The sequence below is a fragment of the Meriones unguiculatus genome, chromosome 1, assembly GCF_030254825.1.
Source record: "Meriones unguiculatus strain TT.TT164.6M chromosome 1, Bangor_MerUng_6.1, whole genome shotgun sequence".
In the NCBI taxonomy this organism is placed as follows: Eukaryota; Metazoa; Chordata; class Mammalia; order Rodentia; family Muridae; genus Meriones; species Meriones unguiculatus.
In genome coordinates this window covers 123,936,040-123,949,840 of record NC_083349.1, presented here as the reverse complement: position 1 = coordinate 123,949,840, position 13,801 = coordinate 123,936,040, and the positions used below count along the sequence as shown (strand labels likewise).

Here is a 13,801-nt window from a genome sequence, read left to right as displayed (position 1 = left end):
CCGACGGCCACTGGCTCTGCAGCAGATCTCTCCCAGATGTGTGAATGCTGTGGTTGAGGAAACCTGAGTCCTTGCGGTCAGAAATCACAGGTAGGCTGTGTGGACCCAGGAGTGGAGCTTTGAGAAGCTCCCGGACCTCTGCTCATGGGGTTTTGGACCAGTTTGGCATGGATTACTCCTACCAGCAGGGATGGCAAAACTGCCTGGGACAAGTTCTTAGTATCCTTCTTTTTCATGTTCCAAAACCCCAGAGCTACTTCATTTCCTGGAATGATGCCCAGGACCTTGTCTAGGAGTCCCTCCCTGATAGATTCTGAGATTCATAAATAGAGGTCACTGTCCTCCTGGCAGAGTTTCCCTCCTCCCTGGGTTGTAATCTGGCGACCAGGAGTCTACCAGCAGTAGCCAGGCCAGCTGTTGAGTATTTTTCCTCCTGCCGAGAGTAGGGCAGAGCTTCTCATAGTTGTGCACACCTTGAATCCCAGCACTCTGGAGGCAGAGGCAGGTGGATCTCTGATTTACAGAGCAAGCTCCAGGACAGCCAGAGCTACACAGAGAAACCCTGTCCCAAAAACAAAGAGTTGGGCAGAAATAAAATGTAACGATTTTTTCTTTCAGGGCCAAGAAGATGGCTCAGCCGCCAAGCCTGACAACTTGAGTTCCATGCCTGGGACCCAATGGTAGGAGGGAAAGAACCAACTCCTGCAGGCTGTCATCTGACTCCCACATGCATGGACGCCATGGCAAACATGCACCCACACCACATACACTCTCTCCTCCCTCTCTTTCCCTGGGGCTCAGATAGGAACTGTTTTCTGACTTCTGTCTTTCAGAAGACAAATGGAGGGGGCACTTTCACAGAAGGGGTTCCTAAATCTAATCTTCCAGAGTCGTATGAAGACTGTGTGTAGTTAGTCACTGGACACAGTCAGGAGGGTGTCCTTGGGTGATTCTGAGCATCAAGAGCATAAACCACATCTCATTTTGAAGTATTTTATTACATTTTAATTTACTTTGTGTGTGTGCACACACACACACACGCATGTGATTGTGTGTCTGCGTGTGCAGTACATGGGTGCTCACGCTGTGGTGCACATGTGGAAGTCAGAGGACAATTTGCAGGAGCTGGGTCTCTTTCCACCATGTGGATTCTAGCAAGCAAACTCTGGTCCCCCAGGCTTGCTGATGGGCGTCTTTACCTAGTGAGCCGTCCTGCTGGCCTATAAATCACACATTAGACTCTGATAGGAAGGAAGCTCCATAATTAGGCCTTTTTGGGGGTGCTGGCCTGGACCTTGGAGCAAACAGACTGAATCCCAGCAGGAGGCAGAGGCAGGCAGATCTCTGAGTTCAAACCTAGCCTGGTCTACAGAGTGCATTCCAGGGCAGCCAGGGTTACACAGAGGAACCCTTTGCAGTGCTGGCAAGGAAGAACTGTCTTCTCGAGGGCATGGAGCCCTAGGAAAGACAAGCACTGGAGTCCCCAGAGGTAGTTGGTCCATGGCTTGTGGAACCTCAGGGTGAGACTCCACAGCAGACTGGAAGGGTGGGCCCTAAAACGGCACACCGAGAACCAGAAGCAACTGTGTGTGGTTGCTTGTGATTCTACGGGCACAGGGTTGACTTCCCAAGGCCAGTTTCAACTCTCAACAGTGACACTGTGTGGTCATGAGAAGCAGTGGCAGCCTGGACATCAGCTCTGGCCCTGGAAGAGTCTGCAGTCCAGCTGGGGGATGACCGAGCATCCCACCTTCAGTGCACAGCCCCCCTCCCCCCCAGGCTATGCTAACTCTTCGGGAAGGAGACTTGGAACAAGGGAAGGAGGGAGGGCAGCCCCTTTCCATCAGCTGCCAGGAGAGCATCTGGGTGGGTGTGGAGAGTAAAACCCTGTTGATTCTTTCAGTTAACACCACACAGATGCAGGCTCTGTGCAGCCAGGTCCTGGATGAGTAAAACAAGAGAGGTGAGGTGAGTTATGTGTCCAGGAGGCATGGATGGAGGTGCAAGTCTTGACTGCTCACTAGGAAGGGTGGCTGCTGGACTCACACCCAGATGACCCAAGGTCAGTCTGTGTCTACAAGAGCCCAGGAGCAACAGGAGAGGCCTCAGCCTGCTCCCTAGCACATAGTCTCCGGGGCCTTGGCACCCATGTCTCCTGCCTCCCAAGGTTACTGTGGGGCCCTAAATGACGAATGTTCTGCATTGCACAGTCCAGCCAAGAAGTGGAGAGGGAGGACACACAGGGAATCTCGTCCTGACCCTCTGTGGATGGTTGGTACCCGTGGTGATGGATGCAAGTCTCTGCCAGTCCATCAGGCAAAAACGGAGGAGCTATGACTGCTGCTATTTTAATGCTGAAACTGCTACAACTTGGCAATCCTTATGGGCTCACTTCTTTGCCACCATACTGCTTCCCCTAAAACCGACTAGACCGCCCAAAATAAGAGTTCACGTTAGGCCAGTACATGATGAATCTTCCAGACTCGCAGGAAGACTGTGTGTAGCAAGTCACTGGACACGGTTACACAATACAGCACACAGGTGCAGTCTGCAAACCAAGAGTTTTATATGATTCAGAGAAAAAGTTACATTACACACACTCATTTAAATAAGCCGAAGTCTGATACAGAAAACATATGTAGGAAACATTTATATTTTCATTACTAAAACTACTGAAGGGCTCAACAAAGTAAAAAAAAAAAAAAATCAAATCAAGCTGAACTGCTCAGGCAATAAAGTGCACTGGGGGGGCAGGGCCACACCGCGGGGGGAGGGGAGGGCCCTCCAGGGAGCAGCCAGTCGCGGGGTTCTGGGGCTCAGGGGTCCTCTTCAGCTAGGAACTGTTTTCCAACTTAGTCTTTCAGTAAACAGATGGTGGGGGCTCTTTCAGAGAAGGGGTCTCTAAATCTAATCAGGAAATGAAAGCCTAACGGCATTTCAACACGTCAGTTATTTGGAAAGACACTGGTCAGAGAAGAAGTTCTATGTGATGAGCAGCCAAGCGCTCCAGCGCCTTCTGTCACCCACGGAGCACCAGGACACGAACATCACTCTGCATGTCACAGTGAAGACGGACACAGAACCAGAGGCCATTTACCTCTCGCAGAGGACAGGTGGAGGGCAGGACCGGGCTGCTGGGCCTCGAGTGAGCTATGGACGGTTAGCTCCTCGGCGCTGCACTGCGCGGGCGGACGGCAGCAACAGTGCCCGGAGAGCTGTCTGGACAACTCCTAAACCGCGCGGCCTGGAGCTACCAAGGGCAGCTTAACAGCTGTTAGGCAACATACAATGTGGGGCCACGCAAACCTTACATAAGGCTCCGAAGACTTGAACACAGAGACCTCATTTTACCCATTTAATATCTCAACCTTGCCATCATTTAAATAAAAGTTAAATGCCAATCATTAAAAGGCAAATTCAAAATCTAATACATACCACACAAAAATAGTCTCAGGCTGCCCCATATACCTTGTGCTCACACTTACTGAGTTGCCTGAACTCCCCAACAATTAACTAAAAACCAGTTTTTGCGGCCACCTGGACACAGGCGGCCACATACTCACAGGGTGTAAAAGCAGTGCCTGGGGTCTAAAATCCCCAAGTCTTCTGGTTTGAGCAACGTAGTTTCCTTCACACACAATGAATGGAAGGGCATTTGGGCGGCACCCCCTGCCATTCCGTGAAACATGACTTTCTCAGTGTTCTGTCCGTAATTAAGAAAGGCATCCAGAGCCAACCGCGCACACACGCTTTGCTTCGCGTGAGTGCACCCTGGTGGGAAGTTCATCCAGATACAGAGATCTCCTTTTCTCCATGTGGTCCTCCAAACCTTGGTGCACTGGTGCTTAAGTACAGACAGGACACGGGACCATCTGCTCTCGGCAGACAGACGTCCCGGAAGTCAACCCTGTGCGCACTGCACCTATGTGCCGGCTCGGCTGGCCAGCAGCCCAGGCGGGCCTGGGCACAGCCTTCGCAGAGACACCAGACTCGCGTGACCTGTTCTACCCAACCACAGCTTCAGTTGTGGGCTAGAGGACTGGTTGCTAGAATTTCCCCCAAACTCATACAAAGAAGCTAGCTACAAAGTTTACCTTTCCCCTTTAAGAGCTCTTTATTCAACCAGTTCTGATCTAAAACATTCATTATAAAAGGCTGGTAACAAATTTGTGATTTTATTTTTTCTGACTAACCGCCAGGCTTACTCTTAAGCAGGGTCATTACAAAACTTTGTTAAAAAACATGAAAAAGAAGGCTGTAAAAGTGTCTATCCACAAATTGGTAATTTGAGCACAATATAAATATTTTCATAAAAAAGTATAAAAATTAGTACCCTGTCACATTTCTACAAAACATGAATAGAAAGGCTATAAAAAAAAAATCCAGACTTTGTAAACTTTATTGCAGAAATATTTGTTTGAATGCTGGTGATTTAGATCAAATTTTCTTCCATTCCCTTAGAAAAGAGAGAGACAGACACAGAGAGACGGAGAGGAGATCGAAACTACAAAGAGATACCGAACAGGGTCCCAACTAGAAAAGTAAAATCAACGCATTTCCGTCAGAACCAGCTCCCCACGTCAACAGCCCAGGGACCGTGTATGTTTGTTTGTTTGTTTTTGTTTTTTTTTGGAGGAAAACACATGGGTTTCATTCCTGAAGAGGCTTTTGAAGAAGCACAGAAGGATGTCTCAGCCGGAGGCCGGCAAGGGCTCCAGGGTGCTCCCAGGGCTCTCCAAGGTGATTCTGTTCAGCTTGCCCACCTCTGCCTGCCAGCCTGGGATCTTCTTGGCTGTCATGTGGCGGCGAGCATGCTTTGTCAGGTGGTCACTCCGCATGAAGCGTCGGTCACACACGGGACACACAAACTTCTTCTCTCCAGTGTGTGTTCTGCGGTGGCGAGACAGTTCATCTGACCTTGCGAACTTTTTGTCACAGCCATCCCAGCTGCAGGTAAAAGGCTTCTCCCCTAGGACAACATATTAAAGAAAACGCCCACACTGAGAACTTTAAACTTGCACACATGCATGGTGCTTCCTGTTGCTCTTCTGATGGGGACTCATCATGCAGCCCAGGCTGGTCTGGGACTTGGAATCTACTGAAGTTATAGGCATGTGCCACCATCTCTGGCTTTTTTTCTTTGTTTGGTTTAGTTTTTTTTTTTGAGACAGGGTTTCTCTGGCTGCCCTAGACTTGCTTTGTAGACCAGGCTGGCCTCCAACTCACAGAGATCCACCTGCCTCTGCCTCCCAGAGTGCTGGGATTACAGGTGTGCACCACCGCACCCCGCTATCCCTAACTTTTAAGATGCATTTTAAAATAAGTAAAGATAAATCTACTATTACACTTAGAGAAGACTTTGGTCTCATTATGTAGCCCTGGGGGCCTGGAACTCCCTATGTAGACCAGACCTCAAATGCATAGAGATTTGCCTGCCTTTGCCTCCCAAGTGCTGAGATTTAAGGTATATACCACCATCCCCGGATATTTGTTTCCTTGACAGCGTCTTGCTTAGTAGCCAGGACTGGCTGGCAAATTGAGAGATCCTTTTAGGTCTGGAAATATAGGGGTTTTTTTGTTTTGTTTTTAGGAGCGGAGGAAGTATTTTTGAGACAGGGTCTTGTGAAGACCAGGACAGCCTCTCCAATACCCCATACAGCAGGAAGGAAGACACCGAAGTTCTGATTTTCCTAACTTTCCTTCTTAAATGCTGCAATTACAAATGTGCATCACCTCCCCCAAGTTTACAAGGTTCTGGGGATCAAACCTGGAGCTTCATGCATGCTAGGCAGGTACTCTACCAACTGACCACCATCCACAGATGTGGGAGAAAAATTCTTTAAAGAAATAATTCTTTCTCTCTTAGGCCAAACTACACACACACACACACCAAAAAGGGGTTTTAAGATTTCTTAGAATCATTATTTCATGTCCATATTTCTTATGACACTGACAAATAGGCTGTATTAATTACTTCCCATGGTGCTGACAAAAAGCAAATTAAGGAAGAGTTTATTCTGGCTCAGTGTGAGGGCACAGGTCCACACGGCAGGGAAAGTGTGGTGGGAGGAGCCTGAGGCAGCTGGCCACATCTGGGAGCAGCGGGAAATGAGTGCTGGTGCTTGGCTTGCTCTTCTCCCCTTTATCCAGCCCAGACCCCCCAGGTAATGTGGGTCTTCCCACTCTAACCAACCTGATTTAGATAATCCCTCACAGGCTTTCTCCCTCAAGGCCCAGAGGATAAATTCTAGGTGATTCTAGATCCTGTCAAATTGAAAATCAATATTGACCATCACATAGGTCAGAGTTAGCACAAGATGGCTAATGTGGTTTGACTATGGGCCCCAACCTCACACCTTGGAAGTGTAATCCTGAAGTCATAGAGCACTGACTCTAATTTTTGGTCACTGAGCGGGTTCTGAGCATTGGAAACAGAGATCAGCAGGGTCCCAGGGGCAGCTGTGTTATAAAAGCAAGCTCTCAGACACTAACCCCACTGCACCGGATGATGCTCTCCCACACTGGGCACTCGGCAGGCTGGCCCTCACAGACCCTGAGCGACACATGCTTTTAGATTCGAAGCTCCAAAGCCTGGAGCCCGGGGAACTACTCTATCACCATCTTACACCGTCAGAACACCGAAAGCAGACGCACGCAGCTGTCCTTCCTTTCCCTGCTCCCTGAAGCTCAGCAGCAAATGCTGCATCCAGGGGTTGCACAGAGACTGCCAGCCGCTTGGCACACAATTTACAAACTCCTTGTTTTCAGCCAAAATGGAGCACCCGTTCACCTCGCCTTCTTCACATTTAAATATTGTTCAGGTTGGAGATGAGGTTGAAACACAGTCTTTATCTGAAGTAAGCCCACCTGGGTTTCAGTGCTTATGAGAACTCCAGTGGAAGGCGGGTGAGCGGCAAAAGCAGTGGCCTCCTCAGAACACATGCGTAAGCTTAACTTCTCTGAGAAGCATGGAAGGAACTGGCTTTGTCTCAGGTTTGTAGTTCTGTCAGCCTTTCGACTAGGTGAGACTGAGTAAACATGGAGACCCGGTCACCTCTCCAAATCTGCAATTTGTGCTCTGGGTTAAAGTTCACCTGGATAGACCAAGCAAAAAATTGGGCATTTACTATGCCAAAGAGCCCGAGAACACATGAACAGAACACAGTGCCCCTTTCAACCAACACAGCCGCCAGAACAACAGCTAAAGGTGGCTGACCATCATTTGCAAGGGTGACACCAGGAATTTCGCTTTTCACACATCTAAACATGAAAAGCCTGGGGCGGGGGGGGCAGACAGGCTCAGCAATCTCAAGGGCATCCGTGCCTACATGCACCCCGTGCTCACAGTAGCAGCTTTCAACCACCTCTAACTCCACCCCATGTCGACAAATCCACAGGCACTGCACTTCCATGCACAAACCCACACACAGAAACATAATTCTAAAAATAATAAAAATAAGCAGGGTGTGGTGGCACACGCCTTTAATCCCAGCACTCAGGAGACAGAGGCGGGTGATTTCTGAGTTTGAGGCTAGCATGGTCTACAGATCAGGTTCTAGGATGGCCAGGATTACACAAAAAATCCCTGTCTTAAAAAACAAAAACGAGGGCCTGAAAAGATGGCTCAGAGATTAAGAGCACAATCTCTTCTTCCAAAGGTGCTGAGTTCAATTCCCAGCAACCACATGGTGGCTCACAACCATCTGTAATGGGATCTGGTGCCCTCTTCTGGCCTAGAGACACACATGCAGGCAGAATACTATACAAATAATAAATAAATAAACTCAATAACAACAATAATAAATCCTAAAAATGTAAAAACAAAAAGCAGAAATGAAGAAACAAAGGAAACGGTGGAGAGGCACAATGAGGATCTGGGGCAGGCCCGGAAAGGATCTCAATAGCAAAGATTGGGAAAGGGCTGAGGTTGATGTGGAAACAGACAGATGAGAACAAAAGAGGCTGTGTTCGCTCCGACAAGGAGACAAGTGCTTCACAGGGCGGATGTAAGGCCCACATCCTAAGGCCAACCATGGCTGCAGCATATGAAGAAATAATTCTTTCTGGAATGTCTGAATACCGGACTGCATGCTGTTCTGCAAGTGGAGTCTGCCACGGCCAGAGCGTGCTAATTAGAAGTCAACCTATATCAACACCATCTTGAAATAAAAAACACAGAAGTGACTCTCTCCAGCCCTTTCCTGTGTCATAGTCCACAATTCACACATTGTAAGGGGACCATGGAACACCTTCCATGGCTATGAGTTTACAAAGCAGGCTGGAGAGATGGCTCAGACGTTAAGAGCACTGGCTGCTCTCCCAGGGGTCCTGAGTTCAAGTCCCGGCAACCACGTGGTGGCTCACAACCATCTATAATGACATCTGGTGCCCTCTTCTGGTGTGAAGGTGTACATGCAGACAAAATATTGTCTATATAATAAATAAATCTTTTTTAAAAAGTTTACTGAAGCATACTTTACTCTAGACTTCTCCACACATGTACATATGTGATTCTCTAAAGTCAGAGCAGACTACATAACCACAGGACCATTAAAATAAAATGCCAAACAGCACGTGCCACTCACAGAGCACCTGAGAAATGCTGCTCTGATCTAACAAAGTGATTCCTGCTGGGTGGCACTCAGTCCTTGCTGGACAGAATGGCAGCCACCAGCTCACGAAGCTATCTGAGTGTAAAACTACGACCACTGAGAATGTGCAATTCAGCTCACAGTCAAACCAGACCATTTCAAGTGCATGTTAGATACCCTGGCCAGACAACGTTTAAAAAATTAAGGTTTCTGTAACTTCTTAAACTAAGAACTAGATCCCCTCAAAAACAAAAACCCTATACTCTCTTAAAACATGTTACAATGTGCACCCTGATGGTGTGAGCAGACTTCCCAGCCACACTGATGTTTTTATGTGAACACAAAATGTGAACACAATGCCGAGTGCAGCGAGCAGAGCACCAGACACCACCACAAGTCGCCATTCTCTCCTCCAGCAGGCCCCTGCCTCTCTCACAGGGAGCTCGGGGGCTTGCCTCCCCTGAGGTGTGTTCCCACCAGGCATCTTACCACTTACCTGTATGGGTGCGAAGATGAGCCTTTAGGTGGGAGCTTTTGAAGTAGGTCTTCCGGCAGCCTGGGAAATTGCAAACATAGTTCCTCCTTCGGGAAAAGTCTACCTGAGGGGCACAGTTCTGGCTGGAGGCAATGAACACTGGGGCAGGGGCAAGGGGCAACAGCTTGGTATTTCCGATGGCCATGACACTGGGTGGGCAGGTGGCAGGCTGCGGGAAGGTGCTCTGTGGCAAGACCAGCATTACAGTTCCCTGAGGCACAGACGGGCCCATGAACACAGGCTGGGGCACTGAAGCAGCTTGGGGTAGGATGGGCTTGACAGTCCCTGCAGGCACCTGGGGAGGCGGCTTTAAAAAAGCCGAGAACATGCCATTTTGTCCAGCCACAGGGATCATTTGGCAAAGGACAGGGGGACTGGAGACAGGGACTGAAACCAGAGGGGTGGTTTTCCTTGACGAGTCACTTTCAGAATTCTTTGGTAAGCAGGTCTGAACGGCAGTGGGCCATTCTGTTTGCTGGCCTTTGTCGGTGGGGAGCGGACCTCCAGACTTGTGCAAGCAAGGCTGACAGGAAACCGGGTTAGTAACGAGCAAACCATCTGCCAAGCGCGTGTCCTGCAAAGCTTCATGGTGGCCCGGCAACGGCACTTGCCCTTCTCTGCCACCTGATGGCTGCTGTTCTTGGGTTGAAGCTGTTGGAAAGCAAGTAGCAGGACTCTCCCCAGTATGCCTGATCACACTCGTCACCACGGCCCTGCAGGATGACCCTGAGGCTGGCTCCAGGAGCTCCCTGTTGCTCAGTGCTCTAGGGGGCCCGACAGGAGATGGGGGGAGGGCGGTGACCACACATCCTTTGGAACTGGTTACTTGGGAAGGAACAGGGGTCCCTGTTGACGGCTCCATGAGCTCTGGGCTCTGAGGAGGAGTTATACACTTCAAGGAAAAAGAGATTAGCATCATGTCAAAGGTCATTTTGGTCAAAGGAGCTTCAAGGAAATTATCTGATTGCACTGCAATTTAACTAGAAGGACTATAAAAACAAAACAAATTCATACTTTAAAATGGAAGCTTTTCATGAAATTTCAGGTTCTTAAACCAAGAAAACAGTGGTTCCCCTGAACCAAGCCTCTCTGTACTGGTCCCAACACTTCCTCAGCCACCTCACAAAAGTCCAAGCCTGAAGATCTGAGATGCTCCTATGAGGCAGCCCATCTTCTCCCCCAGTCCTCACTCCCACCCACGCCTCTCCCATTTTACCTTCCACACTCTTCTTCAGTGCAAGTTCCTAGCCCAGGCCAGTAACATCTCAGTTTTACTACTGTTAGCAATCTACAATCTGACTTATCCAACCCAAGAAGCAATTTCATTGGTGTTCCAAGTTAAAGCCTAACAATAAAATACTGATATATCAACTCCAAAGCACACCAGTTGGCTGTCACAGGAAGGCAGAGGCAAACGTCTCCACTAAGCTAAGGCTGCCTGACGTCGGAACAGATGCTACCCTGCTTTGCACATATCTCCATCCTACACTGGGACAACTCAAGACCCCATTACCTCGAGACCCCAGGAAGGCTGGCATACCACACCTTTCTGCAACCGCCTACAGGCTTTGGCCGATGGACACTGACCATCTGCCACCACTGAAAAGAAAACATTCTAAAGAGATGAGTGTCTACACTTCAGTATCCATAAAGGGAGGGCAGGCAAGTTCTTGGCCAGCACCATTAGTCTCCTTACAAGTTCTTCGGCATATCTTAACCTAAGCTATTCCAGGCAGGTCCCCAAAATGCTTCTCTCCCCTACCTCCTCTTACCAGGGTTGAAAAAGAATGGAAGTCCTTTGGTAGATCGGGCACAGCTGTGTCCGTAAGCACAGAGGTGGTGACATCACCAGAATCAGAGACGGGAGTGAGGGGTCTCATCTGGGATCTCTGGCCCCAAGAACTCATACAAACAAGAGCCTCCACAGCTTCAATGTCTGTCTGCTCCAGGACGCTGCATGTGGACCTTTCACTGTCATGCCGTTTCCTCTCCAGGATCGACTCACAGATGTCCATGATGTCAGCCTAAGGGCAGCACAAGACAACATTCAGGAGAATAAAGGGATGCTTCCCTGACAGGCATGCAGATCCACACAGACATGTGCATCATTTTTTTAAAGACTTATTTATTAAGTGTTCTGTCTGCATATATGCCTGCACGCCAGAAGAGGGCACTATAGATGGCTGTGAGGCACCATGTGATTGCTGGGAATTGAACAGCCAGTGCTCTTAACCTCTGGGCCATCTCTCCAGCCCTGTGCAGCACTCTTAACACAGCAGCAGATTCCGTCTTGGAATAAAGCGACCTGAATGGAACTCTCACCATAACTTTACTTTCAAGCATGAAGACTGGGCTTGGTTGAAAACAGTTTCCACAAACAAAACAAAACAAAACAAAGCAAAACAAAACAAAACAAAACGTAACCTTAAGGTTTCAAAGCTGGGCTACCGCTCAACAATGTAATGATTGACTAGCTCACGCATGACCCTGAGTTCAAGCCCCACCCCTATAAAATAAACAAAACAGGTTACTAAGTTGAAGCTTCTCTTTGGTAAATGATTAAGACCAACTCTGTCTCTCTACACCAAAGTAGCTAGTAGGAAAAGGTCACAGGAAAGATAAACAGACAAAGCAGCCAATGAAGCTAAGAAGCCAGTTGGTCGGTGAGATCTTCTAGATTGGAAGCAAGTACAGCAGTGTCCCTAAGGAAGGAAGCATTTCCCCAAGCGTAATTTCCCAGAAGCTCAACCTGGGTTCCATGCAAGCACAGTCCACAGTGCTGCCGTTGGTCAGCAGACTCAGGAACACAAAGTCACTGTTACTACTGAAACCTTGTAGGAGATGGGGCGAGGAAAGGCATCTCGCCCTGCACACCACAACACCCTTACAACCGGAGTAGAGAGGAAGGAAGGGGCTGGAACCCATCCCTTCCAAAAGAGAACCTTTAACCCTACGTTTCCACACGTATCTGCTGAGCTTAGAAACTTCCTGTCTAGACTCCCCTTCAGGGAAGGGGTTACCTTTGCAAGGGGCCTTACCTGGCACCACAGGGAGCCGGACGACCTCCTGCCAGGGTAATTTGATTCTGATCCATCAAGTGCAGTGTCCTGCCCCCAAAACTAAGAAACGATGCACAGGTTCCCTAGAGTCCAGGTACTGCTCAGTTCTCACCAGAAACCAACGAGCCACTTCCCTCGCTCCTTACGTGCCTGTCAGGTTCGGTTGCCCCGCGCACTACACCTTCTGACGCGGGTCCCTGCCTTGACTCTAATCCGTCCCTAGGCCCAAGCCCTACACTCCAGCCAGGTCCCATTGCCACGCCCCTTCGTGCTTTGACCCCGCCCCTCACAAGCTTAGCCTCCACAACCCCCTCGAACCACAGTCGTGCACACCCGCCCATCAAGACGCACTCCTGCCTTGGTCTTGCTCATTCCATCATACCTGGCTCCAGGTACTCTAGGCTCACCGTCCCGAGATACCTTTGGTTTGGTTCCACCCACGGCCCCTCCCCTACACTCCCACCAGATGCTCTCAACACACCCCCTCCCTTCGGCTCGGCCCCCGCCCCGCCCCTACGCGCACCCACCCTGAGTTCTCGCCCAGCCTTTTCCCTGGCCCCGCCCCACACTTCCACCTGCGGCTCTCACCCAGCCCTCTAGCTTTGGCTCCGCCCTTGCCCCCTCTCACTCTACCACCGGGTGCCTCCGCCGTGCTCGTGGTCCCAGCTGGGTCCCCACGCCCGAGCTATGGCCCCGCCCCCACACTCCCAGCCGCTCTCACCACGCCCCTCGCGCCGCGCCCCTGCTTTGACCCCGCCCCCGCCCCGCCCCCCGCGTTCCCGCCAGCGGCGTCCACACCCAACAGCGGTCCTCCTCTGGATTCGAGTGACGTCATGGCTGGAAATAGCCTCGCCGGGCGGGGCCGAAGCGGACCGGAGACAAAGCTGAAGGCTGGCTGCCGCGCTAACACGCCCCCTCCTCACCCAGACCCGGCCGGGGCGCGCAGCCCCTGAACCCGATCTGCGCACAGTCCCAGCATCCACGGCGGCGAGGAGGCGCCGTCCCTCCCGCGTCCCCCGCCTCGCCCCGCGCTCAGTCCCGTCACTTACCGCGCGCGCGTCGCCTGGGCCGGTGGAGCCCGGCGAGTGCATGGCGCCGGGCGGCCTGCGGGCAACAAAGCTGCAGGGCGGGAGCTCCGCGGGCGGCGGAGGCTGCACGTGTGCGGCGGGCGGCGGCGTCCCGAGCGGCTGCAGCCAGCGCGCACCTCCGCCCTCCTTGCCGCGCGGCTCTGCCTCCGCGCGGCCCGCGAGGCGCGGGAGGGGCGGGGCGCCGCGGAGGGAGCGGCCCGGGGGCGGGGCGCGCGGGCAAACCAAAATACACCGCTCCCTGCCGGGGGCGTGCCCTCCGCCGCCAGCCAATCGGCGCCCTGCCGGCGAGACGCGGGCCAATGGGCGCCGCGGGGGGCCGCGTGATCGGAGCCTGGCCGCGGCGTGATCCGGCGGGGCGGGAGGCGGCACGTGTTTTGGTCGGGGCTGGAGGCGGGGCCTGAGGCCTGGAAAGTAGGGGAAAGGTCCCGGCGGCGGTGCGGCGGCCGGCTGCTGCGGCGAGGTCCTCTCCGCGCGCGAGGGCTGCTCTGTGCCCGGCGCTGGCCGCACGCGGTGGGCCGCTCCGATGGC

At 51.4% G+C, this 13,801-nt stretch overlaps 1 protein-coding gene across 3 annotated transcripts; it reads right to left on the bottom strand.

Annotated features, from left to right (window-relative positions):
- Positions 1–2,544: 2,544 nt before the first annotated feature.
- Klf11 (KLF transcription factor 11) lies at positions 2,545–13,422 on the bottom strand. 3 transcript variants are annotated; one of them, XM_021661619.2, is made up of 4 exons: positions 13,235–13,420; positions 10,899–11,150; positions 9,088–10,018; positions 2,545–4,969 (listed from the first exon to the last, which is right to left on the bottom strand). In XM_021661619.2, the coding sequence occupies exons 1-4, from the start codon at positions 13,274–13,276 to the stop codon at positions 4,692–4,694; spliced, it is 1,503 nt and encodes a 500-aa protein (XP_021517294.1). In that variant the 5' UTR covers positions 13,277–13,420; the 3' UTR covers positions 2,545–4,691. The 3 variants fall into 3 exon arrangements, with proteins under 3 accessions (XP_021517294.1, XP_021517299.1, XP_060222249.1); XM_021661624.2 differs by lacking the exon at positions 13,235–13,420 and adding an exon at positions 12,165–12,585; XM_060366266.1 differs by lacking the exon at positions 2,545–4,969 and adding an exon at positions 4,976–7,094 and having other exon boundaries at positions 13,235–13,422.
- Positions 13,423–13,801: the final 379 nt, after the last annotated feature.